The sequence below is a fragment of the Herpailurus yagouaroundi genome, unplaced genomic scaffold (assembly GCF_014898765.1).
Source record: "Herpailurus yagouaroundi ecotype Mexico unplaced genomic scaffold, PumYag 199, whole genome shotgun sequence".
Lineage (NCBI taxonomy): Eukaryota > Metazoa > Chordata > Mammalia > Carnivora > Felidae > Herpailurus > Herpailurus yagouaroundi.
The window spans coordinates 20,746,266-20,771,909 of record NW_024412430.1 but is presented as its reverse complement, the minus strand read 5'-3'; the positions used below and the strand labels follow the sequence as shown (position 1 = coordinate 20,771,909).

Below are 25,644 nucleotides of genomic sequence, written 5' to 3'. Positions count from 1 at the left end.
ATCTGCTGACCATCAACTGAGCTTTCAGCGAGTCAGAAGCACTGATTCCGCGATCACTGTCACAAATATAAAAATAATGAGAAGGCTTGAAATATTGTGAAAATTACCAGAATGTGACAGGGAGACATGAAGTGAGCAAATGCCTTAGACAAAATGACGCTGATAGGCTTGCTTGACACAGGGTTGCCTTCGGTTTGTTAAAAAACGGAGCATCTGCAAGGACACTACCACTACAGCAAAATGTGATAAAGGACGTGTGAGTGTTTTGGAAGATGGGTCCCAATGAGCTTCTGCCAGAACAGTTTGAGTGTATGTGGTTTTGTTACCCGTCACGGTTTAGTCCAGTTTAAGTAACTTCTGTGAGTCATAGAAGAGTTAATTTTGTAAATTATGGCTCTACTTCTTTTCACATTTCAATCAGCAAATAGATGCAGCACCTAGTAAAGGGTCTCGTTCTGTTTTCTATTGGAAAATCTGTGATCCTCAGATGAGTGATGCCACCCACTTCCAGTGACAAACTGCCATCGGCGCCCAGTGACTATAAACATGCCTACCTGCTCCTCTGTCACTCTTCCGCTGAGCAGCGTGCGGTGACCACCCCTTCGCAGCGTGTAGAGCGCCTACTCCCCACTCGTCACAGCTCAATAGTACCTTGTGTTCATTTATGCTTAGTTATTTGGACATTTAGGTTGTTTCCACTCTTCTGTATTAGAAATGATGATACTGCAGTGAATAGGCTTGTCTGTTTTGCCAGTGTGTCATCACTGGGATAGGTTTTTAGGAGAGCTGAATTAGATCTTACATGCATACGTGATTCTGTGAGGTGTTCATGGGCTTTGTACCATTGTGCCTTCTTACCAGCAAGCGGTGTGGAAACGTGTCTCTCTCCCCCATCTTGCTTCTGTAGTGTGTTGTCAGCTTATGAATCTTTGTTCGTCAGATGGGTGACAAAGGAGTCTGTAGTTTCATGTGTGAGGCCTCTTTGGCCTGCCTTTTTCTGTTCTTATCTCCAATTTTCTTCTACCTTTAGAAGCTCTTTTATTTTTTAAAAAATTGTTTTAATGTTTATTGAGAGAGAGAGAGAGAGAGAGAGAGAGAGAGAGAGAGAGAGACTGAACACGAGTGGGGGAAGGGCAGAGAGAAAGGGAGGCAGAGAATCCCAAGCAGGCTCTAGGCTCTGAGCTGTCAGCACAGAGCCTGATGTGGGGATTGAACCCACAAACTCTGAGATCATGACCATAGCTGAAGTCGGACGCTCAACCAACTGAGCCACCCAGGCGCCCCTCGAAGCTCTTTTAAAGTTGGAGTTAATAGCCTTTGCCTGTGATATATTTCTTACACTTGCTGCTGTGTGGTGCCAGCTTCTGGGAGACCACTCTCCTTAAGTCCCTGGCCTTTTACTCCTGTCTGCATGGGTCTCATCCTGTATCACAGATGTGATGCTGGACTTAAACATCTCTGGTTTCTCGGATCCTGTGTGTTTATGATGCTTTTCTGTCTTGTTTTCTGGAGAGTATCCTCCAGTTACTTCCAGAGATTTGCGGGAGGTGTAACTTTTGAGCCCATACATGAATGTAAATGTCTATACCCTCAATTGGTAATTTAGCTCGGTATGGAATTCAGGGTTCAAAGTCATTTTACTTCAGCATTGCAGGTATTGTTTGCTGTTTAGCTCAGTGTTAATGATGGAAGAATAAGTCTAGTACCTCTTTTTTTAAAAAGTCCTTTTTAAAAAGAACTTTGCAAAAGGACTTCTCTTTTTTTCTAAGTTTTTTTTTTTAGAGAGAGCGCACGCGTGTGCACAAGCAGAGGAGGAGGAGCAGAGAGGAGAGACAGAATCTCAAGCAGGCTCCGTACCATCAGCACAGAACCCGACGCAGGGTTTCAACTCACAAACTGTGTTATGACCTCAGCCGAGATCAAGAGTCAGATGCTCAACCGACTGTGCCACCCAGGAACCCCAGGACTTTATTTTGCATAAAGTAGTTTTAAGTTCAAGGCAAAGTTGATCAGAATGTACATTTCTTGTATATCTCTGGTCCCCTCCCCCTCAACGTCCCCTACTAGCCACATCCCCCACCAGATAGTACATTTGTTACATTGGCATGCCCACATTTACATGTCATGATTGCTCAGAGTCCATTGTTTACTTTGAGCTTCACTCTTGGTGCTGTACGTTCTGTGGGTTTTGACAGATGTATTCAGATCCACCATTCTCGTATCATTCAGGGTAGTTTTATTCCCTGAAAATCCCCTATTCTCCAACTATTCATTCCTTTTTCCCCCAACCCTTAGCAGTCACTGCCTTTTATTGTATCCATAGTTTTGCCTTTCTTAGAATGTCATAGAGTTGGAATCTTATGTAGCTTTTTCACATTGGCTTCTTTCACTTAGCAGGTGTTTTTTTCTTCTGGCATGTCTTCTCATTTTCTTGATAGTGTCTCTCATAGAGCAGAAATTTTTAATTTCAATGAAGTACAGCTTATCAGTTAACTTCTTTCACGGATTATGCTGTTGGTGTAGTATCTAAAAAGTCATCAACATAACCAAGGTCATCTGGATTTTTCCCTGTGTTGTATTTTAGGAGTTTTATAGTTTTTCACTTTACATTTAGGTCTGTGATCCATTTTGAGTTAATTTTTGTGAAGGATGTAAAGTCTCTGTCCAAATCCGTTTTTTTGTAGGTGGATGTCTATTTATTCCAGTACCATTTGTTAAAAAAACTATATTTTCTCCATTGTATTGCCTTTGCTCTTTTGTCAAAGATCAGTTAACTATATGTGGGTCTTTTTCAGGGTTCTTTATTTGTTCTATTTGTCCATTTTTAAAGAGTCAGTACCACATTGTCCTGATGAGTGTAGCTTTACAGGATGTCTTAAAGTTGGGTAGTGTCAGTTCTCCAACTTTGTTCTCCTCCTTCAGTATTGTGTTGGCTGTGCTGGATCTTTTGCTTCTCCCTATAAACTTTAGAACCAGTTCATTGATATCCACAAGATAACTCATTAGGATTTGGATTGGGATTGCACTAAATCTATAGTTCAAATTGGGAAGAACTGACATCTTGACAATACTGAGTCTTCCTGTCTATGAACATGGAATATCTCTCCATTTAGATATCTCTCCATTTAGATTTCTTTCATCAGTTTTGTAGTTGTCATGTAGATTTTGTATATGGGGTCTGTAGTGATGTCTCCTTTTTGATTTCTCATGTTAGTGATTTATGCCTTCTCTCTTTCGTGTTAGTTATCCTGGCTAGAGATTTATCAATTTTGGTATTTTCAAACAATGATCTTTTGATTTCATTGGTTTTTCTCTGTTGATGTCTTGTTTAAAATATTACTGATTTCTGTTCTAACTTTTATAACCTCTTTTATTTTACATTTAATATGGTTTCCTATTATAATTTCCTAAGGTGTAAGCTTAGATTTTTAATTTTAAATCTTTCCTCTTTTCCCATACATGCATTCAGTGCTGTAGATTTCTCTGTAAGCATTGCTTTCCTTGTATCCTACACATTTTGCAAAATGTATTTTGCTTTTCATTTAGTTCCAAATATTTTTAAATTTGTGTTGTGATTTTTTTCTTTGAACAGTGTATTTAGAAGTGTGTTGCTTAATCTCTGAGTGTTTGGGAATTTTCCAGCTATTTTTCTGTTATTGAATCTAGTTTGATTTTATCGTGGTTTGCGAGCAGTTGCAGGATTTGTTTATTTATTTATTAGCTTTTTCAAAATTTATTTTTGAGAGACAGAGAATGAGCAGGAGAGGTGAAGAGAGAGGAGACACAGAATCTGAAGCAGGCTTCAGGCTCTGAGCTGTCAGCACAGAGCCTGACGCGGGGCTCGAACCCACGAACCATGAGATCATGACCTGAGCCGAAGTTGGATGCTTAACTGACTGAGCCACCCAGGCGCCCCTGTTCCTTTAATTTTAAGATGTATTTTATGCCAGAATGTTGTCCTGGTGAATGCTTCTGGGACCTTGTAAAGAATTTGTATTCTGCTGTTGTTGGATGAAGTGGTCTATTGATGTCAATTATATCCAGTTGATCAGTGGTGGTGTTGGGTTTGACTGTGCACTCAGTGATTTTCTGCCTGTTGGAGGTGTCCATTTCTGATAGAGGGTTATTGAAGTGTCCCACTGTGTAGTTGTACAACTTTGGCCTCCCTTGATTTGATATTCTGTTGTGAGGTACATACATGTTAAGGATTGTTGTCGTCTTAGAGGATTGATTGCTTTATAATAATGTATCTCTTAAAAATTTTTTTTAACATATTTATTAATTTTTAAAAAAAATTTTTTTTTTCAACATTTATTTATTTTTGGGACAGAGAGAGACAGAGCATGAACGGGGGAGGGGCAGAGCGAGAGGGAGACACAGAATCGGAAACAGGCTCCAGGCTCTGAGCCATTAGCCCAGAGCCCGACGCGGGGCTTGAACTCCCGGACCACGAGATCGTGACCTGGCTGAAGTCGGACGCCTAACCGACTGCGCCACCCAGGCGCCCCTATTTATTAATTTTTTGAGAGACAGACAGAACGTGAGCAGGGGAAGGGCAGAGGGAGAGAGGGAGACACAGAATCCTAAGCAGGCTCCAGGCTGTGAGCTATCAGCACAGAGCCCAACGCGGGGCTTGAACCGATGAGCAGTGAGATCATGACCTGAGCTGAAGTCGGACGTTTAACCGATTGAGCCACCCAGGCGCCCCGTCATAATCTATCTCTTTATCCCTGATGACTTCCCTTGCTCTGGAATCTGACTGAAATTAATGTAGCTACTCTCGCTTCTTTTGATCAGTCTTAGCGTGGTATATATTCTTCCTTCCCACTATTTTTAATGTAAGTATATATCCTTAAAGTGGATTTCTTGTGAGAAGTGTACAATATGGTCTTTTATTTTGATCCACTATGACAGACTTGGTCTTCTAATTGGTGTACTTAGATCATTGACATTTAAGGTGATTATTGGACTAATATCTGCTGTATTTGTTACTATTTTCTATTCATTGCCCTTGTTCTTTTACTTTAAGAGACTGCCCTAGAGTCTGCAGGATCCTTTTACAACTAATCCAGTTCACTTATGTGTGAGCTATAATCATCTAATACATTGTTAATATTCTGGAAAAGTGTTACCATTTCTGTTCAGAAAGATGGTCTCTAATGATCTTTATGTAGATTCGAGTTTTTCAACTCATTTTCTTCTCTCTGAAGAATTTCTTTCAACATTTCTTGAAGTGCAGGTCTTCTGGAAACAAATTCTCTTAACTTCTGTTTGTTTGAGCAAGTCTGTTTCTTCTTTACTCTTGAAGGTTAGCAGAATACAAAATTCTGGGTTTTTAGTTTTCTCTCAGCACTTAGATACTTCACTCCTTTCTGCTGCCGTGCTTCCTGAGAGAAGGCGGATGCAATTGCTCTTTGCTGCTTCTCCATCCATAAGGCGTGTCTTCCTCTGGCTGCTTTCAGGAGTTTGTCTTTGCCCTGGATTTGCGCTGTGAATATGATACGCTTATATGCGGCGTTCGGGCATTTATCCTGCTTGGCGTTCTCTGAACTTCCTGCGTCTCTGGTTTAGCGTCTGACGTTAATCTGGGGAAATCCTCAGTCATTATTGCTTTGACTGTTTTCTTCTGTTGCTCCGTCTCCATCTTTTCTTCCTGGCATTCCCCTTGTACATGTTACTTCTTTGTAGTCGCCCCACGGTCCTTGGATATTCTGATTTGTTTTTTCCTGTCCTTTGCTCTGCTTTTCAGGTTTGGACCTTTCTGTTGGCATGTCCTGCGGCTCAGAGACTCTTTTCTCAGCCGTGTCTGGGGCTCACTGGATTAACGTCTGCTCTGTTTCTTACTGCGCCCTGTTCCTTGCCCTGTGTTTTCTTCTACTTTCTCTCCCACGTTTCCCTGCTTTTTGTAGTTTGGATTGCACTTTCTCCATCAGGAGTCCCTCATACACATTCTTCATTTCTGTTCTGGTGTTTTGACCTCTGCCGTCTTTTTTTTCCCTGATAATTTCTACCTTTCTTTTTACATTACTCATTTTTTTCTTGCACGTTGTCTACTTTTTTTCATTAGAACCTCTAGCTTAATTTTGATAGTTACTTGGAATTCTTGGAGTGATCGTTCCACCACCCGTCATGCCAGAGTCTGGTTCCTGTGCTTTCTGTCTCTTCAAACCGTGTTGTTTCCTTTTTCATGTGCTTTATAAGTTTTTGACCAAGTTGGACAGGATGTGCCAGATGAAAGGAGCTCACAAGCCTTTAGTGACCTTCGATGGGGCGTGGGGGGCGGGATACGTTCTGTAGTGCTCTAACTAGGCCTCGTGTCTTAATGGGTCTGTACCACTGGCTGACCCTCGTGTCCTCCTCCTGTCCGCTGTGGGACAGGACCCGGGGCAGCTGGACTTTTAATCTCCCTGCCCTTGGGCAGGGATTGGGCTCTTGGGGATGGGCCTTGTTAAGAACCAAACACTTTGTTCTGTCTCTGAATGGCTACTTTCTCCCCTCCCTCTACTGGGGGCTGGAGGGGGGTTTTCTCCCCCCCTCCGCCCCCCCCCTCCCGCCCGCCCCCCCCCCCCCACGCCTCACCTGGAACTGCGGCACTCCCAGAGGTGAAACCCGGGAGCACGTGGACCCTCCCTCCCTTCCTGCCAAGATTGGCCACTGGGGGCTGGGCCCCAACTTGTGGGCGCGGAGGCTGTGGGTTGGCTTTTCCACCTGCTCCCCCTGCAAGCTCTGCCCGAGGCGCCGTGTGGGTCCCTCTGCAGGCCTGTCTCTGTCAACCCTGGGACTCCTCCTCTGGCCACTTGAAAGATTCCTGATCTTGTGCAGCTTCTCCCCTGTTCGGGCAGAGGGAGGACTCCACTCCTCACGTGCAGGCTTCCGAGAGCTCCCGCTCTCCGTGTTCATGCCTCTGGCCCTGTGTGGTGACTGTGAAGGCCTCGGTGGCCTTGAGGACTGCCGTGCGTCCTCCTAGTCCATCTGCAGAGCTCCGGGGTCCTTGCACATGTGGTGGTGCACCCAGCCTGGAGCGTTTGCACCCAAGGGGCCGTGTCTCCACGAGTGTCGATGCCCGTTCGCCAGAGCAGAGGCTTCCCTGGGAGCGGCTCGCTCCTCTCCGGTGATCTTGCCACAGCCCTCCTGTGGCGGGAGAGCGAGCCCCGTTGGGACACGAGGTGACAGGTGGGCCCCAGCGTTGCCTGGCACGTGGGGGCGGGGGCAGACAGGTGCAAGGCCGGCTGCCCTGTCCCAGTGAGCTCCATGTGGGAGGCAAGGTGGCCCTGACACCAAGGGGGTAGGGTAGTTACCGTGGACCCCCAGCGATCCTGTACCGTCGGGTCTGTTTGCCTGTCTGCTCTCCTCATCCTGTCCACCCCAAGCCTAGAGACATTCCGGGGTGACGGCGGCGGGGGGGTGGGGCGTTCAGGAAAGTTTGGTGTCCTTCCAGGCTGTCTTCCGTTGTCCGTGAGCTGTCTGCTTGTCTGCGTGGGGGTGCCTGGGCCGCTGGGGACAGCGGGGAGGACGGCACTGGGCACCCGGGACCTGCCTGTCTCACTGTCTTCATGAACAGGGACAGACAGCCCTGCACTGACCGGTTGGCCGTGTGTCTGCTTGTTCGCTTCACTTTGGAATTGTAAGTGGAAGTAAGGAAGTGTGTGTGAGCATGTGCGCTCTCAGGGACGGCCAGGGATGGCGGATTTGCAGATAACCCCGGAGCCGCCTTCTTCCAGTCAGGGGACCGCTAGACTGAGCTTGTGGTCACACGTTCTTTGTTTTCTTTATATTTTGCTGCCTGGCGTGGATTTCGATCACTGTAGTCAGGGGTGCTTTTGCCGCATCCCACGGATAGCGTTTCCAGTTTGATTTTCTTCAAGGTCAAATTTCATTGTGATTTTGTCCTTGAACTGTGGATTAAACAAGATTGTGGTTTAATTTTCAAAAACAGGGGTGTTTCCAGATATTATTAATTTCTCTTTCCCTTCTGATGTGGTAAGAGAACAAACTTCCTAGGAGTTCACGTTGTTTTAAGTGCATGGAGGGTTTGTGCTTTGGGTGGCAGATGGTGTGTCTGAGTGAACATCTCAGGTGAACTTGGGGGAAAAAACCCGTGTAGTGTAGGCTCTTTGTGGTGTTCTGGTCTTCTGCGTCCTGTCTGATTTTCCACCCACTCCTTACTTCCGTGACTGAGAGAGGAGAGCTCACGTCTGAATGTCTGATTGTGGATGTGTTGATTTTTCCTGTCAGGGCCGTCGGGTTTTCCTTCATGAACTCCAGTGTTCTGTACCCAGTGCACGTACCGTCAACCTGTGAAATGTGCCGGCTTCTTGATTGACTCTTACCGTTTTGAAATGTTGTCTTGATCCCTGATAACTTTGTCCTGAGGTTAATTTGTGTGGTGCTAGCAGTTGTCCCATCCTTTTTTATATAGTCTCTGAATTCGTGTTTGGACAGTCTTCATTTGATGCCATTATCTGTACCGTTGAGGCTAGAAGCTCCTTTGGCCGGAGATAGTGCTCTGAGTCCATGAGTTTTTCTCCACTGTCTTCTGTTTGGGCTCACGCTCTTTCTGGCAGTGGATCTGGAGCCAGTATTGTGTTCGTTTCTCTGTGTTGTTTCTTTTTTAATATTACTGTTTATTTTGAGAGAGAGAGTGTGTGTGTGTGAGCAAAAGAGGAGCAGAGAGAGAGGGTGAGACAGAATCCCAAGCAGGCCCCGCAATCTCAGCACAGAGCCCAACGCAGGGCTCGAACCTGTGAATCATGAGATTGTGACCTGAGCCAAAGTCGGACGTTTCACCGACTGAGCCACCCAGGCGCCCCTGTTAGGCTGTTTTAAAGTATTTCACCGGCCACTGGTTTCCAGAACTGTGATTAGGATGCGCCCTGGCAGGTTCATCCTTGTTTTCATCCCACGTGGGCGTGGCTGAGCTCATTGGCTGTGTGGCCACGTGGCTGTGTGCGCACCACATCTGGAGAACTCTCTGCCACTGCTGCTTCTAGCTCTTCCTTCTCTCCCGGTGCGCTCCTCCCTTCGTGGGTGTGGTAAGCCATCCCGTTTGCCGTGTGTCAGGCCAGTTGACACGGGCCGTGAGGGTCCCCACGGCCGCTCCTGTCCCCACCGTCTTTGGGTCCGGTCCGCTGTTAACCGTGTCCACTCGTCTTCATTTCAGATCATGTGTTTTCACCACTTTCATTTATTTCTTTCCTTTTCTTCCCCACATTTTTCTGTTTTGAGTATTGTCTGTCGTCCTTTATATATTTGAGCACATTATAGCTCTTTTAACATCTTTGCTGTTAATTACATTCTGGTTGTAACCCCCTTGGCGTGGGGTATGGTCTGCCACTTTCCTGCGTGTCGAGTGGCCTCTGTTGGGGTGCGGGCCATTTGAGACGTGTGGTGGCGCGTTGGGACTGTGTGGCCGTGCTCGGACTTTGTTCTGGCCACCAGATGCCCGGGTGGGTCTGGAGCAGCCCTCTTGCTGAGGGGTCACCTCTGTGTGGTTTTTACCAACTGCCCTAGGGGTTTGAAGAGGTGGCTGGCTGGACTTTGAACAGCTGCCATCCCTTTCCACCCCCAGATGTTTGGAGTCCCTCTGAGACCCCATTCACCAGCACTCTGCGCCCCCCCCCCGCCCCCGCCCCTTTGTCCTCCCAGCCCGGGGCACAACCATCCCGTTCTCCTTGCCCCCCTGTGGGCCGGGTCTGCACATCACTCTGATACCGCGGGCCGGGCGGGTGCACAGCCTTCTGGTGCTGTGGTCCTGTGCCTCAGCCGTGCGGTGCCTGGGTCTAGGTGTCTCACATCTGCCCGCTTTCTAGTGGCTTGTCGCAGGAAGACAGCTTCTGTAACTTAGTACTTTACGGCCAGATTGTCACTTGTGTTGTGTTTTTTGTTCCATGTGATTTTGGGTTTTTTATGGCAGATCTGGGGAGATGAGCTGTTGTCCTTGCTATCTTATTTTCCTAGAACCCCTGTTATTTCCTTCTTTTTTTTTTTTTTTTCAACATTTATTTATTCTTGGGACAGAGAGAGACAGAGCATGAACGGGGGAGGGGCCGAGAGAGAGGGAGACACAGAATCGGAAGCAGGCTCCAGGCTCCGAGCCATCAGCCCAGAGCCCGACGCGGGGCTCGAACTCGCGGACCGCGAGATCGTGACCTGGCTGAAGTCGGACGCTTAACCGACTGCGCCACCCAGGCGCCCCTTTATTTCCTTCTTAACAATTAAATAAACAAATGACTTCCTACAGGTTGGCTCTTTATGGCTTATTTTCATTTCATGCCTTTTTTTTTTTTGTTTGTTTGTTTATATTGAGAGAGAGGCACACACACAGAGCCCTAGTGGGGAAGGGGCAGAGAGAAAGGGAGACACAGAATCCGAAGTAGGCTCCAGGCTCTGAGTTGTCAGCACAGAGCCCAGTGCGGCAGTCAAACCCACGGACCATGAGATCATGACCTGAGCTGAAGTCGGACGCCTAACTGACTGAGCCACCCAGACGCCCCATTTCATGCTTTGCATAGCAGTTTTTTAGAAGTTCATTTTTTCCAAGGTCTGAAGTATTTTTGTGTCCAGTTTTTATTGACTTATGCTCACTTCTCTTTTAGGCCATGCTGGTGTGTCTGCAAGCATGATGAAGAAAAGGACGTCCCACAAGTAAGCAACTCTGAAACTTGCTTTTAGATAACAGGTTGTGGCCTTAGGTGACGTAGGACTTGAGATGCCATCGTGCTGCCCTCTTCTCCGTGCCGAGCAGGTCATGCCCCCTGTCTTTGGCCTGTCCTATGGCTGCCTAGGCCTGTCCTTCCACTCTGGAAAGCCTCCGGGCGATGATTTCCCCTCCAGCTCCCAGGGGTTGCGCTGTCTGCAGGAAGCCCCAGTGGTGAGGGCGGCGCTCTCCCGCTTCCCTCCTGGGAAGGGCTGCGTGCTCTGGGCATGCAGGTTCTTGGCTGCGTCTCGGATGCGCTGCTGACAAGGAGGGCCTTGTGGCTGGAGGGCCTGAGTAGTATGCCGACAGCTGCTTGCTCACTGCTTTTCTACATTTTCAAGTACATGAGAAGCTTGAAATCTAGAGAAAGAATATGCCTGTTGAAAGATATTTTAAAAGGGCGCTGCTCTAACAAGTAGGTTCTGATCGTTTGGTCTTGATGGTAGACTGTTAACTACAGACCAGGCCCTCTGACCCTAGCTGGCACCTCCCGAGCCTCTCAGTATAGCAGTTCTTTCCAAATTGTTCATACCGAAGTCACCACCCTGTGTGGTCGAAGGGCCCAGGGCGCCTTGGCTGCGGTGGCACATCTGGATGACGTTAAACGTGCCCTTCCGTAATGTCGCTGATCTGAGCACACGTGCCTCCCGTGTAAATGCGTGCATGCATAGTGATGTAAATATTTGTCAGGTTAGGTTCACGAAGTGTCCTACAGTGTAAAACTGTGAAGTTGAGGTCTGTGTGTCCCTGAGGGTTGATAAGGCATTTCCCAGATTTCATTGATATGCCCATTACTAATGTTCGTGGTTCTGCCACGCCCACCGAGCTGGTAATCTATGTACTCTATCTCCACTCATGGCGCACCATTGCCATAAGTAATCAGCCATCTCTTGGCCCAAGTGGGAGGTAACAAAACAAATACAAGCTGTAATATCAGGTAATGATAAAAACTTAGTGGGGGAAGAGAAGCAAGTTAGATGTTGATTTGCAAGACCAGAACAGTTCGTGCAAAATAGATTTTACCAGTTAGTTTAAAATAACTGGCTTTCAGAGTGTAATGTGCATTCAGTTTTACCCATTTTTACACATTTCTGGATATCTCTGGTTGGAAGTTCCTTTAGTTAGGATTTCAGGCATTCTTGGGTTTGTGCGAGGGTTTCACATGCCTGCTCGTAAGCACTGCTTTCCGTGGACTCGTGGCTCTGATGTGCTGGTAATGCCCCCCCCCCCCCCCAAGCACAATGAATAAACGCCTATCTGTTAAAACTTCTGAGAATCTGCTCCCCTGTGCTCTGCAATGCAGGGAGCTCAGTCGGGTGCTTGTTTCAGTGAAAACAAGCTTTCAGTAGACAGCCTTGAACTTGGTACTCTGTAGCCAGAGGGCGCCACGGGAAGAAAGGACACACTCTCAGTCCTGTTCGCCTGTCTTCTGACCTCTGTGCACATCTGAAGACGGTTGGAAAGAAAGAGTCTGCACATTTCACAACAGGTGGCCATTGCTCACTGCCTCTGGATGGGCCCACAAGGCTGGTGGCGAGGCCCCTGGGCAGGAGCTGGCTCGAAGCGGGGAGCTGGGTGGTTCAGCTGGGCACCTTGGCACGTTCCTCTGTCTGCCTGGGACCCTGCTTACCGCGCCTAAAAATCCTGGTCTGGACTGGAATGGTGGGGCGTCAGCTTTTCTCTATAGACAAGGCTTTCTGCCAGCAAGATGTTTATGGAAACCACGAACAGAAAAGCAGACCCGGAGCCTCATTCTGCCCTTGCTGCCTCCACTGTGGCCCAACAGCGAGCGAGGAAAGGCACAAGGGACCCACCGCCTGCAGCCGCTGACCTGTGGCCTTGTCTCCTCTCGCCTCCTGTGTTTCTGGGAATCTGAGCAGTAACTGCACGTGCGACAGGAGTCATAGGAGCTCCAGGGGACGAGTGTGGCAGCCCCGTCCCCGTGGGTATCAGCAGGACTCGGAGTCGGGTCCGTGGCAGTGGGAGCATTGCTGCAGCAGACCAGGGACATTGTGTAGCCGCATCTTGTTCTGGTTTTTAAAGTGAAGGCAGCACACTTCCATGCCTCCTGCCGACCAGGCCCCCCACTACATTTTGGGAACAAGTTGGCAGGCAGGCCTTTCCCAGCTTTGCAGGACGTCGTTTGGGAAATGCATCCGCAGGGAAAGTATACTTGGCCCTTGAACAACATGGGATCAAGCAGCACAGGGCCACCTGTGCCCGGATTTAAGTACGGCACAGAACTAACTATGAGCGTATTTTCTGTTCCTTGTGATCTTTTTTTCTCTCTCTTTCTTTCTTTCTTTCTTTCTTTCTTTCTTTCTTTCTTTCCTTCCTTCCTTCCTCCCTCCCTCCCTCCCTCCCTCCCTCCCTCCCTCCCTTCCTCTCCTTCTTCCTTTCTTTCCTCTTTCTCCTTTCTTCCTTCCTTTCCTTTCCTTTTTCCTTTCTTCTTTCCTCTTTCTCCTTCCTTCCTTCCTTCCTTCCTTCCTTCCTTCCTTCCTTCCTTCCTTCCTTCCTCCTTTTCTGCCTTTCTCCTTTCCTTCCTTTCGTTTCCTTCCTTTCTTTCTTTCCCCATTTTTGAGAGAGTGAGGACGAGCAGGGGAGGGGCAGAGAAAGAGGGGGACAGAGGACCTGAAGATAGTTTGATCTGGGGCTTGAACTCATGAACTGTGAGATCATGACCTGAGCAGAAGTTGGATGCCTAACGGACTGAGTCACCCAGGTGCCACCCCCCCCCCATAATTTTCTTGATGATATGTTCTTTTCTCTGGCTTACTGGATTGTAAGAGTACAGCAGAGGTTACATACAGTGTACAAAGTGTGTGTAAATCGTTCATGTAATTGGTAAGGCTTCCGGTCAAGCTATCAAGTTTTGAGGGAGTCAGAAGTTATACTGGGGGTCAGTGCCCTGATCCCTGCTTTAAGGGGCAGCTGTGCATCTTGAAGGGAAGGTAGAGTGGGGGGATCTCAGGCGAGATTAGCCGTAGCGGTTCTTTGTTGCAGTTTTCAAACAGAAATCCGGTTCTTTGTCTTCCCTAGTTGGAGTAGTGGATGCCTTTCCGTTTCAAGGCACTGTCAGAAAACACGACGGGTTTTGGTGTGTTTTTAGAGAAATGGGCCAGGGCTATTACACACTAAGTAGAGGTATTTCCAGCCAGTGCTTTTCCATTTGTTAAATCACAAGTACCAGTCACTGACCGCAACAGCGACAGAGACAACTCCCCCCCTCCTCCCCCTCCCATCCTCCTTGTCCCCCCCTCTTCCTCCTCTCCCTTCCTCCTCCTGGAGTCCCTGGTGTGGGCTCAGGTACTTTTCATGGCACCCCTGTCAAGTAGGAGCCCTGGGCCCTTTGATGCAAGAGGTTAACTGACCAGTTTGGGGTCATGCAGCTGAGAAGTGACTGAGCCAGGGCTCCCAGAGGGGACAGCAGGATTCTAGAGCACACAACCACCACACCGTGCTTTGTCGTGGAGTGGTTGCTTGTCTCACGTTGGAAAAGCGGGTTACACAGACAAGGTAACAGTGAAGCAGGCATCTACATGAAGTGTGGTGCTGTCTTAAATTGGACAAAAAGAATAATACTTTTGAATCGACTTTTAAGTGCTTTTCACACCAAGGAAGTGAATAGTGTATTGGAAGGCCTTGGCATTGGGAGGTTGCCGCAGACAGCTCTGGCATTCTCTGGGACAGAGTAATGAAAGAACCCATAGTGTGTGGATGGAACCCCGACTCCCCATCTTGTTTTTATATCGTCATTTTGAGCCGGCAATGGCAGCATCAGCTGTACAACTTTTATTAAGCAACAGGAACCAGAAAAACTTTCTCCTTACTGGTGTGCATCTTGTAAAAAGACAATTATGTTGATACAGTCAGTAGTTTCTTCTGAAATGTGCTGCAACACGAGTAAGGGAACTGCTCTTAGAAGACAGTACTAAATAGAATAAGGAAAGTGTCAGTAATTAATTTGTGCAGCATAGTACACGGTGCGTGAGTGGCATTTCCTGGTTCACGGCAGAATGGTGCTGGTTGAAGCTGAAGAAGTGTGGTCCCTTTAAATACTGACCACCAAAATAAGATCTTCCAGTCCCGGGGAGGAGGATGTGCTTTGAACACAGAATCTCTTTTCTGGGTGACAGAACAATTAGCGGGGTGTGTTCCAGACTTCCTTAAAGTGTCCGGCAAGGCACAGAAAATGCCCCTGCAATCCAGCTTACCTTTTGGGGAACATGGGTACGTGGAAACTAGTGTTGGTTTTGACCGGTGCTCCCTAAGGTATGGTGCCTGGGGCAGCGGCGGCCCGGAGCGTGTGCTGGAAGGTCTGGGATCGAGGAATCTGGGGCCAGGTGTGGGCCTTGCCCACACGCTCCGGGTGGTCGCTCGCCTGCCAGAGTCTCCTCCGAGGCCCATCTGAGAGGTACGCAGGCTCCGCTCCTTCCGTACAGGGAGAGTGGCTTTCTGCCGAGGGGTTGGCCGGCCCCGTCTGCTCCCCGGGGGCATCCCCATGGGCGTACGAGAAGAGCCGGTCCCAGTCGTGAGGACCAACAGCAGCGCATCCCTCCAGAGCCCGGGGGCCTGTCCGTTGTTCCCAGGGGCGGCTGTGGAGAGAACCAGCAACGCGCTCACAGGTGCGTACCTCTGGCGTTCTGTGCTGTCCTCCTCGAATCGTTGGGATCGTGACTCAGTGCAGCCCTTTATTTGCGCGTGGCGGCAAGTTCGGCCGTCCTCCCGGAGCGAGGTGCCTGCCGTCCGCCTGCGGCAGCGCTGTGTGTGTGTCGGCCTCTGGAGGCTGGGCCCGGAGAGCCCCCTAGACTCTTCGCAGGGACGCACACGAGCTCGAGGGCTGTTACGAACACGTGTATCCAGGGAGAATGTAGGTCTGCGACGCCATATTCAGGCAGCCCTTAATTTCTTTTAAGTTTGTTTATTTCGTGAGAGAGACAGAGCGAGCAGGGGAGGGGCAGAGAGAGAGGGAGGGAGACCGAGAATCCCAAGCAGGCTCTTCTGAGAGCCCGGAGCCTGCTTTGGATTCTGCGTCTCCCTCTCTCTCTTTGCACACCCCCCCCCCCCGCATGCGCTCAGAGTGTTTGTTTAGCTTGGTCTCTAAAAAAAAAAAAAACAAAAAAAAAAAACATTAAAAAAAAATTAAGCTGAGCTGAGGAGCTCTCTGCCACTTTGAGTTGAAAAGGAAGCCCTCCGAAAAGTGCGGATCCAGAGTGGACCCTGGAGTCTGTACGGGTTGGAAACTGCAAAGGCTGGCTGCAGCCGAGGTGGCCGGAGGAGAAACCAGCCGTGGAGGAGGTTTGCCTGCCCCTCGTCTCCGTCCCAAGGTCTCTGCTCGCTCCGCTCCCGGCCACTCTGCAGCCCCCTGGGTCACTGCTGCTTCTCCGATCCCACACCTCCTGCTCAGACGTCGGGGCCCGGCTGGGCCTGAAGAAGTACACCGCGCTCCAGACGCCGTGGTCTCGGCTGGCACGGAGCACAGGAATGCCGGCGACTGTCGGGCACCTGAGGAGCACTGACCGCATGAGAGAGGGTCACACACGGCGGGAGAGCTAACCAGCAGTCTGCGGGCGGCACCACCGCACCCCGACGAGGCCGACCCGCAGAGCTCACAGAGGAATCGGGAGAGGAAGCGAACGTTTACGGCCGATATAGGAAGGCTTGTTAATTAAAGAGACACGGTTCAAGAAAAGGCGAAGAAACATTTGTTTCTTATCTATCGGTTCGATAGAGAGGCTGAAATTCAAGCCTGTCTGTTTTACCTAATTCAGGAGAGCTTGGTCTGAGGCTTTCTGGAAGGTGAGCAGTGTCAGGGGAGTGGGATCATGGAGGAGAGGCTGGGAAGTGCTGTGTTCCTCTGCTAAGGAAGGGACGGTGGGTGAAGGATCCAGAGTAAATGTAAGAGAGGGGCACCTGGCTGGCTCAGTCGGTTAAGCTGAGTCAGTCTGACTATCTCGGCTCAGCTCACGATCTCACAGTTGTGAGTTCAAGTCCCACGTTGGGCTCTGTGCTGGGTGTGACGTCTACTTCTTGAAAAATGAAATGGGGTGGGTAATTTTGCACAGCTGTCTTTAGATTGGTCAACTGCTAGTTGAGGGGTTGAATCCAGGATAGAAGCTCTTCTGGTTGTGATCTGTATTCTCCAAAAAGCCAGGACCGTGGTGATTGTGTGCCTGTGCACGTACGGAGAGAGATCAGAGGCTGGTGTGGCAGCTCCGGTCCCAGGGCAAAATTGCTTCCTGTGAGAACACTTTTTCTTAAGACCTTCAACTGATTGGATAAGGTTCAGCTACATTATGGTGGGCCATCTGCTGATTTACAGGTTGCCTTTCTAGAAAAATGCCTTCACAGAAAACATCTAGGGTAATGATTGACCACATAGCTGAGTACTGTGACCCAGCCAGGGTGACAAATTTAGATAAACCGTCACACTGGCAGAAATGCTGTATTTGCTTATAATTTTGTAGTAATGGTGGAATGTTTGTGTGAATTAGGAAACGGTGCATGTGACTGCATTCCTTAGTCAGCGAGGTTGGGAATCAGCCTGTTCCTTTGCTGTGCAGAAAGCCTGATGCTGTACACAGCATGCATCGCTGGGACTTCTGCTGAAATCTCACAGATGGTAATTGGTTGTTTGAGGAGAAACATGATGCTGAAGATCCCTGTGCTCTGCCGGCGATACGTAAGGGCTGAGGTTCGCGGTGGCTGCTGCCGAGTTCCTGGGCGGGCAGCGCTGACGTGAGCTCTTGGCCCTGCCTCTTCCGTGCATCCAAGGGAGGGCGATTGTCCCAGCTGCTCTTCTGTCCGGCGGGTGGCCCTGCCTTGCGCACCCCTCTCTTTCCCTTTCCTCGTGCAGCCGTGGGGACGCACCCAGGGCCGCCGGGGAAGCTCCCGGGCGCTCCTCGGTTCTCCGCAACCGTCCTGTAACCTTCCGGGCCTCTGCGGTCAGTGTGGAGGCCTTGGCTCACATTCCCCTTGCCGAGAACCGTAAACTCTGCTGTCTGGTGGCCCCAGTGTCACTGTCTCGTTCTCCCGTGATGTGGTCCTCGTGCCTGGATGCCCACGAGATGTTCTTTTCCTTAAAGAATTTGTCTTAACTGGAGGATGTTCGCGTCAGAGGTGGGGTCTGTTTTCCCAGGGCTGCCTGTGCACATGGGTGTTGTTTCTCTCGGGGTTTTCCGTGAGTTGCGTCAGTGTCCTAATGTCCTACAACAGCTAGGAGCCCATGTCCATTAGTCACAGCTGTGTCGTGTCCTCCCAGGCGGGCCCGCCGCATCTGTTGGCCGTGCTCCTCTGGGTTAGTCTTCGTTTCTGAAACGGCTTCCTTTCTGGTTCTCACTCCCTGCTCTGGCCTCTGGTGTGTGCCTGGCCGTGGGGAGCGGTTTCCATCTCCCTCCCTTGTGGGCAGATGGCCTGTGGGTGTGCCTCCCGACTGTTCCGTGTCATCCATGTGCAGCCGTGCCACTGTCCTCTCGGGCCCCATGTGTGAGGAGGGCTGTGGCTCCCTGGATGGCCATCCCCTGCAGGGCTCCGAGCCCCTCTGTCTCCGCAGGGCTCTGTGGGGTCTTCCCTTCTCAGCCACCACCCCCCCACCCCCGCCTTGTCAGCCTGTGAACCCCATCCTCCTGGAAGGCAGGTCTGCTGGGCGCCTGCAGAAAACCCGCTCAGAACCTTGGGAGCCCTTTTCCACCCGACGTGAGCAGTTTTCCATCTGGGATGATCTCCCTCTTGCTGAGGAAAGGCCTGCGCCAACAGATGCGGACCTCGTTGGGCAGCGCTCGAGGTTCCTCTGTGTCACACTCCCTCTAGATTTACCAGCTCGCCTCCTTGAAAGTCCGTACATCGTAGCTTTAAATATCACAGCCTACAATAAATTGTTTTTTTCAAAGTTTGTGTGTATGCCAGTCACTTACGACTTTCGCTCGTGGTGTAGACGAGAGATCTCTGACCACCGGACGTTCTCGGCTGAGCATGTGCAGTGCCCCGGGGCCTGGCTGTCCTCTCTGTCCACGCCCAGCTTGGTCCCTTGTCCGAGACTCCTAGGTGGAGCCCAGATGCCTTCCCTGATACCAGGACCCACGTGTGCTGCTTGTAAACGTTGCATGTAGATTTTCCAATTGTTAATAATCTGGAAAGAATGTGGTTTGGTGTTGCTCCAATAATTTTTGATAATACATTAAGTGTTTGTCAAAATTCAAGTCTTGTTTCAAGTTACAATTTCAAAATTCAAGTCAGAGTCTGTTTCCTAGAGAAGTACTAACGGTGTAATGCCTGGATGCCAGCCGGCCTGGACTGCTGGTTAAAGAGAAGTTAAAGGTCTAGTTTTTTCTCCTTGATTAAGGTGGTGGGGGATCATTATGTGGGCGCCACAGTGGGTGAGATTGAACAGTTGCACGTTTCTGCTTGACGAGAAGCGGGTTCATGTTCTGTAAAGCCGTGTGCATGTATGCGTATTTTATGCGGTCAGCCCTTCTCTATCTATGATTAACCGAGGTCACTGTGAGTTGACTGCAATAATAGAAACTCACAGTTGAGAAAGCGATGCTCGTGTTCCATATCAGGGTGAAGTTGCTGTGGCAAAGTGCTGTTCCTGCGCCTGCCCACAGGGCGCACAGGGAGCAGGACGTGTGCACACGGTGACCCGGAGGGCCCCTGGGGGCGCCTGGACCCGGAGAGCATGCTCGCTAGCAGTAGGGTTGGGGGTCGGGGTGTGTACTTCTGACATGATACCTTACGTGTGTTATGTGTGAATGCAGAAAACATCGGAGCAGTGTGGGGCCGAGCAAACCCGTTTCCCAGCCCCGGAGGAACATCGTAGGCTGCAGGATTCAGCATGGGTGGAAGGAGGGGAATGGCCCTGTCACCCAGTGGAAAGGAACCGTTCTGGACCAGGTGCCTGTAAATCCTTCTTTGTATCTTATAAAATACGATGGATTTGACTGTGTTTATGGACTAGAACTTAATAAAGATGAAAGAGTATCTGCGCTCGAAGTCCTCCCCGATAGAGTTGGTAAGTTCTCTTTACTATTTGTGTGTTGTATTCTTTACAAATGATTGTCGAAGTGATTGCTTTGTGATTATTCTTTTGTATTATTGGTATTTTTATTTTTCCTGGAGTGCAGGCACTCCCGATATACTCTTAAGTCAGTCACCTGAAACCACAGTTCAAGTCAGGGGTGTAAAGATGTGTGAAATGATTGCTGAACAAATTGACAAACTGATAATTTCTAACATTATTTCCCACGTTTTGCTCACTGTTCATGTGGACTCTGATGGGTAAGAATGTTTTCTTGTTAGCTCAAATATCTTGTGTACCTCTTTCATCAGATTATAGTAGCTTACGCACTTACTTTAGAATCCTTATGTGAAGTATATCTTTCATTGTGTGTTATTACATAAGTGATAACTGTATTTTCAACCCAAATTCAAGCAGCCCAAACCCGTGGGCTTTATTTATTCTGCATTCTTTAGATGGATGTTTGCACAATGTGGAAATGAACAGCCCTTTCTTTTCTTAAATATTGTACAAATAGGTCCCCTTATATAGCTTAGTTCCTTAAGGCTTAAGGTGTCAGTTAAATAATAACGACTGATTTTATTTTTAAGGATAAGGTAAAATATCATTTCTAGGATGAGTAGGACGCACCCACGTTAACGTTACTTTCTTAAAGAGTGTTCACTTTGAAGTGCTTTCTTCTTACCACGGCCATGCCTGAGCGCTGGTTGATCCTTTTGGAATTGTCTTGAAAAACCTCTATGTTAACAAACCCAGTCTCAGCAGATGTGGACTTGTGGGTAGAAGTGTGGGGCCAGATTGCCAAGAGGGGAAACTACTCTGTTCCCTTGTCCCTTTGTTTTTGCCATTGTGTTCTTGGGACACACGTGCTTCCCTAGCAAGTTAACTCTTTGCCAGAGCAGCAAGTTTTCTGTTTGCCTTCCCTTTAGATGACGATGCTAAGTCTATATTTATCCCATGTAAATACAGTTCTGTTTTCGCAGAAATCTTCATGTCTTTATTATTATCAAAGGTAACTGTGTAATGTTACATCTCTGGCATTTGTCATGTCTTTACCTGTTCTTGGTGCCACTGGACCTTCCTCCTTCCTCACGAGGCACATCCTCTGTTTCCTCTTGATCTTGACGTTAGCCTATTTCCAGTGTGAGAAACTAACATTGAAGAGTCTTACCTTCAGGTTTTAAAAAAATACCTAGACTTTCAAATCCATTGTTTGTACTAAGTAATTGTCGTGTATCCTTTTTCTGATCTAGATGTTTAGTCTGTCCCTTTTGGGGTGAGACTGCCCTGCCGGCCTGTGTGAGCTCTTCTGTCATCATAGGACAGAGGAGGTCATTTCCTCTTGGTAAAAACGTGATTTGATCAAACCAAGATACCCCCAAATCTATAAGTATCTCTGGTGATGGACTTGAGTTGCTTAATGGTTTTCTTACTGTTTCCAATGGGAGATCAGGCTTGTTTTTGTAAAAAGCAAAGCATTTTAAAAAGGAAATCCAAAGGCGTCTATGCAACCCAGCAGTATTTCACGTGCTGAATTTAATGAGTAGTTAATTCTGGTACTTCTCGCCTGCTTCAGTCTGGAAGATTATTTGCCCTTCGCTTACGTTCCATGTAGGAAGGAAACCGTCTGTCACGATCAGCCTCAGGTTGTACATCAGACTGTACTTGCAGTTTTGTTTGCGATAAGCTAAGGAGGGGACCCGGCCTGAAGGCCTGTGGTGGCACAGTGTATGGGTGCCCCATGTGTGGTCAGGGACCCTCGAGGTCAGGAGGCTTGTGACATCGGTAAAAACACAGAACGTGAAATTCACTACCTTGACCATTTTTAAGTGTTGAATTCAGTTAGTGTTACGTGCATTCAGGTTGTTGTGGAGCAAATCTCCAGAACGTTTTCATCTTGTAAATCTGTTGCTCCATTCCCCACCTCCCCCCCAGCTCTTCTACTTTCTGTTTCTATGAATTGGGTCACATTAGATACCATTAGATAGAATATTTGTCTTGGTGACCACTTCCTTTCCCAGCGTAGTGTACTCAGGGTTCGCCCACGTAACATGTGACAGCATCTCCTTCCCTTTCGAGGCTGAGCAGTACTCATCGTGTCGACCCCGCATTCGGCTCGCCCGTCGCTCTGCTTGGGTTGCCTCCACCTTTTGGCTATTGTGGAGAGTGCTGCCATGAACATGGCGGTCAGGCACTTCGGGCCCCTGCTTTCCTCTCTTTTGAGGATAGTCCTGGAAGCAGAATCGCTGGATCATGCAGTAATTCTGTGTTTCATTTTCTAAGGAGCCCATGTCCTGTTTTCCACAGTGTTTGTAACATTTCACATTCCCACCCACAGTGCACAGGGCTCCAGTTTCTCCACATCCTCGGCAACACCAGTTGTTCTTGTCGGTTTTGGTTTGCGTTTCTCTGGTGATTAGTGATGTCGAGCACCTTCTCATATGCTTTTTGGCCACTTGTCTGTCATCTTTGTAGAAATGTCTGTTCAGGTCCTTTGCCTGTTTCCCAATCAGGTTATTTGATTTTGTTGAGTTGTAGGAATTCTTTACATATTTTGGAGATAAGTGAGTTTTAACAGAACAGTGTGACAGGTTTACTGATAATGATTTTAGATTCTGCGTGCGGTTAACCTTTAACAGGCTTGTTGAGCTGTGATGTAGTGTCACAAGAGTATCTGGAATTATCTGACAAGACTAATAGAATACTCCCCCTTTTCAACAACACATCTTTGTGAGGCTGGGTTTCATATGTCAACCAGAAGAGCGTGTAACAGATGCTTCAGAATGCTGAAGCCGATAGGAGAATCTAGCTTTCCTTTTGTGAAGTTAGACATCGAGAGATTTAAACATGTAAAATCATCCCGCTCTTCTTACTAAATCTTTCTTAGAAAATATGGTTATTTTTCATTAAAAATGCTTTATGTAAGTATTTAAAAAATATTTTTAGGGGCGCCTGGGTGGCGCAGTCGGTTAAGCGTCCGACTTCAGCCAGGTCACGATCTCGCGGTCCGTGAGTTCGAGCCCCGCGTCAGGCTCTGGGCTGATGGCTCGGAGCCTGGAGCCTGTTTCCGATTCTGTGTCTCCCTCTCTCTCTGCCCCTCCCCTGTTCATGCTCTGTCTCTCTCTGTCCCAAAAATAAATAAAAAAACGTTGGAAAAAAAAATTTTTTTAGACTTACTTGTAATTTCTAGTAGCAGATTTTGGTAGCTATCCATGTAAAGAATTGCTCTTTTAGATCCTCAAAAATTATACAGGAGTCCTGAGGTCAAAAAGTTTGAGAACTTCTGAAGAAACGCGAGTGGGCTTTTAGTGCACATTGGGGAATTTTGTGTAATTTTGAATAGTTATTGCATATGTAAGCAAAGAGAAGCACCATATGTATTTAGAGTGTCCTTCTGATAAAATTGGCTAGCAGTATCTTCAGAAATTCTGTGTCCCTTTGAATTTTAACAGAAGTAAAAGCACTTATGAATGAGTAAAATAGAAGTGCTTTTTTTAAAAAGACAGTTGTCTAAAATGCGAGGACCAGAGAAACCTTAAAATCATTAGGACCTTCTGTAATTTTCCCAGTATTAAAAACAAGTTAGGTTGTGATTTTCCACCTGCCCCTTAACGAACACGGCAGGGCCGTCGATTAATTTGTACGGCAGGTGTCGGAGTGCGGTGCTCTTGGTATCGGAAAGCAGACGGAAGGGGTCTGTGTTTGCCTCCCGGGTGCCCGGGCCAAGCAGGACGACTGCCGATGGTGGGGAATGCCATTAACGAATAAAGCCGGAGGAGGCAGTGGTCTCGGCCGGGCTTTCCCTCCTGGTCCCGGAGAGCCCCTGGGAGAAGACCTGGAGGAGGAGGAGACCGTGCAGGCAGGGCCCTGGCAGGAGGCAGGAGGGAGAGGGCGGCTGGGCCGGCGCTGAGAAGCAGTTACTCAGATGCTGAAGTGAAAGCCCTGGGGCGTGCCAAGCGAAAGCACAGCCCAGTGTGGTGTAACGCCCAGGAGCAGTTGGCTTGCTGTGGAAACAGATTATAGACCCAGAGGAAGACCTCAGGCCTGGGGTAGGGTGACCTCTTAGTTTGAATAACTGCCCCGTGGTCACGGAAGGTGTTACCAGAGGGAAGGTGGGTGAGGAGTGCGTGGGAATGCTCCTGTTCTACAGCTCCAGGCAAGCCTAGAATTATCTTGAAGCTTTTTTTTTTTGTTGTTTTGTTTTTTAATGTTTTTATTTATTTTTGAGACAGAGGGAGACAGAACATGAATGGGGGAGGGTCAGAGAGAGAGGGAGACACAGAATCCAAAGCAGGCTCCAGGCTCCGAGCTGTCAGCACAGAGCCCGATGCGGGGCTCGAACTCACGGACGGTGAGATCATGACCTGAGCCGAAGTTGGATGCTCAATCGACTGAGCCACCCAGGCGCCCCTTGAAGTTTAAAATAGCTATTAAACCTACCAAAACCCACTGTATACCTCGAATGAACCATTGAAAGTTCTAATTTCAAGGTACCGCACCAAGAGCAGTTGAGTTCGGAAAACAAAAAAGAAGGAAAGCAGGTTCTCGCAGTGACTGACCTGGGACCCCCAGAGCCTGTGGACTACAGTGGGGCCTGGGCGCCAGCCCGCTGATTCTTGTGCCGCTCACACGTCAGGCCGTCGCCTTGTGTGAATTCAGTCTTCACACACAGTACATGTCGGTAAGATCCTGTGTGAACCGCTGTCTGCTTCTTGTCCCCAGCGAGCTCTCGAATCAGCGACGCGCACCTGGCCGACACGATGATCGGAAAGGCGGTGGAGCACATGTTTGAGACAGAGGATGGCTCCAAGGACGAGTGGAGGGGGATGGTCTTGGCTCGCGCCCCTATCATGAACACGTGGTTCTACATCACCTACGAGAAGGACCCCGTCTTGTACATGTACCAGCTCTTAGATGATTATAAAGAAGGCGACCTTCGCATCATGCCCGATTCAAGTAAGTGTGGATTGTCAGCTTTTATTTTTGATAATTCCAAAGGAACTTGAATTTTAGAACAAGATATTTGATTAACTATTTTTTGTAGATTCATCTTTCTTACTTTGATTACTAGGGTTAAGGGATGATTCTTTTAGTCCTGCACCGAGTGTAGATTGTGAAATTTTGCACCTTTTGCCAAGACGAACGTGCTTTCTGTGTAGATCTGTCGTGGATTGTGGATGTGGGGGTGAATGGAGCATGTAACACGGGCTCCTTCGTGAGTGGCTTCCTTCACTCAGCGCAGTGTTTTCAGGCTCCTCCAAGTTGTAATGTGTCAGTGCTTCATTCCTTTACTGGCCAAGTGCAAGTGTAATCTATGCGTGTGTATCCACCCGTCTGTTGATGGATGTATGGGCTGTCACCCGCCTCTTGCTCGTTATGAAGGATGCTGCTATAAACCTTTGTGCGCAGGTTTCTGAGTGGATGTTTGCCTTCCCTTCTCCTGGGTGGACACAGAGGTGTAGGACTGATGGGTCTGTGGTTACTGCTGTGTTGTGTGGGGGACCGCCGGACTGATTCACAAGGCCACTGCACCATTCTGCACATGCTCCGACCATGTGTGATGGTTCTGATTGCTTCACACCCTCACCCCTTTGTGTTACCTGATGTTTGGCTCTGGCTGTCCTCATGGTTGCAAAATGCTAGCTCGTCATGGGTTTGGTTTGCATCTCCTTGATCGCTAGAGACATCGGGCACCTTTTCCCGTGTTGTTGGCTATTTCTGTGTCTTCTCTGGAGAAGTGTCTGTTTGCATGCATTGTCTGCCTGTTCAGTCAGGCCACCTGTCTGTCACTGACTTGTCTGGGTCTGTGTTCTCCGTGCGGGTCTCCTGACACGTAGGACTTGCAGACACTTTCTCCTGTTCTGTCGGTTTCTTTTTGCTTCCTTGATGGTGTTCTTTGAAGCCCAGAAGTTTTAAATTTTGATGAAGTCCA

The 25,644-nt window shown here is 48.5% G+C and overlaps 1 protein-coding gene and 1 long non-coding RNA gene across 3 annotated transcripts in view; one reads left to right on the top strand and one right to left on the bottom strand.

The window, feature by feature from the left end:
* SPIN1 (spindlin 1) overlaps window positions 1-25,644 on the top strand; it is a 75,979-nt gene that overhangs the window by 42,436 nt on the left and 7,899 nt on the right. The window contains exons 3-5 of one of the 2 annotated variants that reach the window (XM_040449553.1): window positions 10,596-10,644; window positions 19,453-19,588; window positions 24,435-24,668. In XM_040449553.1, the coding sequence (XP_040305487.1) occupies window positions 10,596-10,644; window positions 19,453-19,588; window positions 24,435-24,668 (419 nt within the window). Of the gene's footprint in view, window positions 1-10,595; window positions 10,645-19,452; window positions 19,707-24,434; window positions 24,669-25,644 lie in introns of both variants that reach the window. The other variant, XM_040449552.1, reaches the window with a different exon arrangement.
* Window positions 13,475-22,478, bottom strand: LOC121013753 (uncharacterized). The gene is made up of 3 exons (XR_005782902.1): window positions 22,468-22,478; window positions 16,665-16,667; window positions 13,475-13,589 (listed from the first exon to the last, which is right to left on the bottom strand). It is a non-coding gene; the product is annotated as an uncharacterized LOC121013753 (long non-coding RNA).